The 4,754-nt window shown below is 55.5% G+C and overlaps 1 protein-coding gene across 1 annotated transcript in view; it reads right to left on the bottom strand.

Moving 5' to 3' along the window:
- PPIL6 (peptidylprolyl isomerase (cyclophilin)-like 6) overlaps positions 1 to 4,549 on the bottom strand; it is a 9,565-nt gene extending 5,016 nt beyond the window's left edge. The window contains exons 1-4 of the mRNA XM_010004352.1: positions 4,427 to 4,549; positions 2,681 to 2,776; positions 1,648 to 1,836; positions 499 to 561 (exon numbers count right to left, since the gene is read on the bottom strand). Coding sequence (XP_010002654.1) covers positions 499 to 561; positions 1,648 to 1,836; positions 2,681 to 2,776; positions 4,427 to 4,549 — 471 coding nt within the window. The remainder of the gene's footprint in view (positions 1 to 498; positions 562 to 1,647; positions 1,837 to 2,680; positions 2,777 to 4,426) is intronic.
- Between the last annotated feature and the right edge of the window lie 205 nt (positions 4,550 to 4,754).

Below are 4,754 nucleotides of genomic sequence, written 5' to 3' on the forward strand. Positions count from 1 at the left end.
AAGCGCAGGCTGGAGCAGCTCCTGGTGGGAAGGGCTGATGAAGGAGAGGTTGGTGGGGGATCTGCCATGGGAGGGACCCGTGGGAAGCAGGGCAGGGCTGTGAGGAATCCTTCTTCCTGAGGAGGAAGGAGCAGCAGGAACCACCAGCCTGGGAACTGACTCTAAACCCCATCCCCATCCCCCTGTGCTGGGGGGAAGGAGGGAGGGAAACGGGGAACAAAGGGATTTGGGGCTGGGAAGGAGGGGGGGGTGGGGTGAGATATTTTGCCTGTGTCCTGTGTGCATTTGATGAGTGTGACATTAAATTAGTATTTTTCCCCAAGTTGAGGCTGTTTTGCCCATGAACTTAATGGGTAGAGGACCCTCCTTGTCCTTTGTCTTGACCCAAGAGCTTCTAGTTGGGTTTGTCCTCCCCACCCCAGGGTGTGTGTTGGGAGCTCAGTGAGTGACCATGGGGCTGGTTCTTTGTTATCCTGTTGTCCCAGACCAGGGCAGTACCTCAAGGAGCAGCCTCCCCATGGGCTCTTCATCTATGGTGATCTCCAGGAACACGAAGATGTGCTGCTCAAAGCAGAAGAACAAAGGCAGTGAGGGAAGGGGCAGCTCTCCCTGCTGCACCCCCTCCCAGCTGCCTGGAGACAACAGCTCTGCAGGGCTGCCAATGACAGCACCAACATTCTTGCTATATTGATTAAAGAAAGCAAAAAAACCCACATTGTTGGGTGTTCAGCTTGATTCTGGACAGAAATAATCCCAGCAGTGTGTTCAAAGTAAAATCCTGGGGCTTCATCTTGCCTTTATGTATGTGTCTATCTCAGCCCAGTCAACAGCAGCAAGGAGAAATGAACCTGCAGGAATGGATGAACCCACCAGCCATCCCAGGAAAATGGACATTTCTGGCTCTCCCCAGACAGCCTCAAATCTGCATGTTCTCAGTGCTGCACCCCCTGTGGTTCTCACTTTGAGATGACATTGTACTTTCCTCTGCTCTCCACACCAGGCTGGTGCTGGCACCATCCCACCTGCCAGCACCACAGCATCTGAGAGGGTCCTGGCTGGGAAAGGAGAGGTTTGGCACTTGGGTACCCAAGGATAAGGGCAGGGTGGTTTGGGATTTTGGAGCAGCACAAGTTGCAGCATGGTCAGTAAATGTGTCTTTGTCAGACTGGTCAGCCCTGAAGCAGCTAATTTGTGTTGGGCATCATAGGATCAGGGTTGGAAGGGACCTCTAGAGATCACCTAGTCCAACGCTGCCACTGAAGTAGGATGCCCTGGAGCACATCCCACAGGGCTGCATCCAGGGGTGAATCTCTCCAGAGAAGGGGACTCCACAGCCCCCTGGGCAGCCTGTCCCAGGGCTCTGTCACCCTCACAGACAAGAAGTTTCTCCCCACCTTTCAGGGGCACTTCCCATGTTCCAGCTGGTGCCCGTTGCCCCTCGCCCTGTCCCTGGGCACTGCTGAGCAGAGTCTGGCTCCATCCTCCTGCACCCACCCTCAGACACTCAGAGGGCACCCAGACTAGTGTTTGTCCCTCCAGAAGCCAAAAAACTGCCACCAGTGCTCACCCTCCTGCCTCCTCACAGGACCTGCCCTCTCTTACCGCCCCTCTCAGCCCTCGCCCTGGGTGCTGAGCCACACGACTTGCCTGGCTGCTTCTCAGGTGTTTGGTGTAGAAATCCTCAGCAATGGCCTGGTAAAGGGCCTTGGGCTTGAAGTCACGATAGTCCCACTCACGGAGAGCCCACTTGAGCAGCTCCTGCTCATCCCCCAGCAGCTGCCCATCCAGGAAGCACATCACGGAGGAGGTGTAAGCCCACACCTCACCTCTCAGCTCCTGCGTTGCAGGGGGAACAACAAAACCTCCAGGGATCCGTGACACACTCAGTGAAGAAGCAGCCAGCAGCTTCCCCCACAGGTAAGGAGGTCTGTGGTGGTTTTGTACCTTTCCTGCTTTTAAAATCACAAACCCAGCCAACTGGAAAGGGTTGGACAGAAGCTTTTGGTGAGCGTGTGTGGATACTGCACAGAGTTACATAGAATCATAAGATCACAGAATGGTTTGGGTTGGAAGGGACCTTCAAGATCATCCAGTCCCAACCCCCTGCATGGGCAGGGACACCTCCCCCCAGCCCAGGCTGCTCCAAGCCCCATCCAACCTGCCCTTCAACACTGCCAGGGATGGGCCAGCCACAGCTTCCCTGGGCAACCTGGGCCAGGCTCTCACCACCCTCACACTCCACAATTCCCTCCTCATCTCTCACCTCAATCTCCCCTCCTCCAGTTTTCATCCATTCCCCCTTGTCCTCTCCCTCCCTGCCCTTGTCCCAAGCCCCTCCCCAGCTTTCCTGGAGCCCCTTCAGGCCCTGGAAGGTGCTCTAAGGTCTCCCTGGAGCCTTCTCTTCTCCAGGCTGAACACCCCATCTCTCCCAGCCTGTCCCCAGAGCAGAGGTTACATGCCCTAAAGGTCTAGAACCTGCTGCTGTGTGATATTATTGTGACAAAAGTCACCTGTGTGTCACTTTGGGGGCAGCTCAGACTGAGAAGGAAAAGCACCCTCAGAGCCCTGAGCATCTCCAAGAATACTGCATGAATTGGGGTGGAAAAGGTGACTTCCAAACCCTGCAGATGGCACCGAGCTGGGAGAGGCTGCAGCCCAGGGGGGAGGACACACAAGTTACCTTCTTTTTCTCCTCTAAATATTCATGCCACGCAAATTCTACTAAAGGCTCTATGACAGGATCAGCAAACTTCTTTGGGAACTTCAGCTTCAGAGCCTGTATTTTCAAGGTAAGGAAGAAGAAACAAATTGTTTACAAGCAGTTTAACACCCTCCCCCACCCTGTCCTATCACAGCTTCTGCTTCCCTCATGAACTACAACCTAAACCACGTCCTAATCCAGTTGTTGCACTGCATCCCTCATCCCTAGGGCACAATTCCTGGCACTTGCAGGAAAACACACAGATTGTTCTGAGTCCCTGTTTGTGGATCTAAGTGGGTGTCTTGTTTTCCTGCAGAGGCTGCTTCACAAGCATTGAATCCTACTGGTGCTCCCTCCCCACCCTTTTCCCCACCAGGTGAGATGGATGTGAGCAGTGGGACATTCCAAGATGTCACTGAACATCATCAACCCCCTTTCTGCACGAGGGGGGAGCCACAGTTCTCTACTGCCCCAGGAGGGCTGTTGAACCTTTCCAGACCTTCTGGCTTGTACCACTGCCTCAGGAGCACACTGTTTAAATGTGGGACATTCCTGTCCATGGAATGAGCCTCATCTCCATGTGGGCTGTGGGACACCAGTGCCACAAGCTGTGGCTTAGAGCCAGCTGAGCTGGCCTTACAAAGAACACAGCAAAGGAGGGACTTTCTGTTCATCTCCTGGTCCCTGTTGCTGTTGTTGGGATGGTGGCTGGAAACCAACCAAACAACAAAAAGGGCAAATCTGAGAAGCACAAACTCCCTGCAGCTATGGGCTGGTCCTGTCCTTAGGGTTGCTGGTAGATGGCAGAGCTCCATCAGCTGCAAATAATCAGAGTCATGGGATGGTTTGGGTTGGAAGGGACCTTCAAGACCATCCAGCTCCACCCCCTGCATGGGCAGGGACACCTCCCACCAGCCCAGGCTGCTCCAAGCCCCATCCAACCTGCCCTTCAACACTGCCAGGGATGGGGCAGCCACAGCTTCCCTGGGCAACCTGGGCCAGGCTCTCACCACCCTCACACTCCACAATTCCCTCCTCAGGTCTCACCTCAATCTCCCCTCCTCCAGTTTTCATCCATTCCCCCTCACCCTGAGCAGGAGCCTGTACAGCCCAGGTCCCTGCACCTGGCAGCACTGAAGAAGAGCAGAAACCCCCAAATTCAGAATGAATTCTTTTGAATTCTTTTCTAAGAGCTGCCACCAGGCCCAGACATTCCTTTGATTATTAAGTTCCAGCCACATCCCTCCCCACTGCTCCCATAGAGAAGCCCTGGAGTTGAAGCCCTAGATTTTAAAGCCTGGAGTTGAAGCCCTGGATTTTAAACCCTGGAGTTGGAAGCCCTGGAATTAAATCCTGGAGTTGAAGCCCTGGATTTTAAACCCTGAAGCCCTGGAGTTGATGCCCAGAATTAAACCATGGAGTTAGAACCCTGGAGTCGAGGCCCTGGATTTTAAATCCTGGGATTAAACCCTGGAATTAACCCTGGGATTAAACCCTGGAATTGAAGCCCTGGGATTAAACCCTGGAGTGAAACCCCGGAGGGGTTTGAAACCCCTGAAGCCCTGGACTTTCAGCCAGGACTTAAAGCCTGGAGTCACATCCTGGAGCTGAAGCCCTGGAGGGAGCCCCTGGAGTTTGAAACCCTGGAGGGAGTCCCTGGAGTTTGAAACCCTGGAGGGAGCCCCTGGAGGGAGCCCACCCCCGGCTCAGCCCCGCTCCCGGTACCTGCGCGGCGCTGCGGGCCGCCTGGAAGGGCAGTTCCCGCATCAGCCCCACCACCCGCAGGCTCCTCGGGACCATGGCAGCTCCGTCAACACTGCCCGGCGCCAGGGCAACCGGCCCCGCCATCCCGCAGGGGTGGGCAGTGGGTGCAGGGGTGGGCAGTGGGTGCCCAGCAAGAGGCCGGGAGAAGGAGCAGCTGGGAGAGCAGCGCTGCCCACAGGCTGTCCCAGCCCCAGGAGGAATCATTCAGGTTGGAAGGGACCTTCAAGATCATCCAGTCCCACCCCCTGCATGGGCAGGGACACCTCCCACCAGCCCAGGCTGCTCCAAG

The sequence above is a fragment of the Chaetura pelagica genome, unplaced genomic scaffold (assembly GCF_000747805.2).
Source record: "Chaetura pelagica isolate M959 unplaced genomic scaffold, ChaPel_1.0 scaffold118, whole genome shotgun sequence".
NCBI lineage: Eukaryota > Metazoa > Chordata > Aves > Apodiformes > Apodidae > Chaetura > Chaetura pelagica.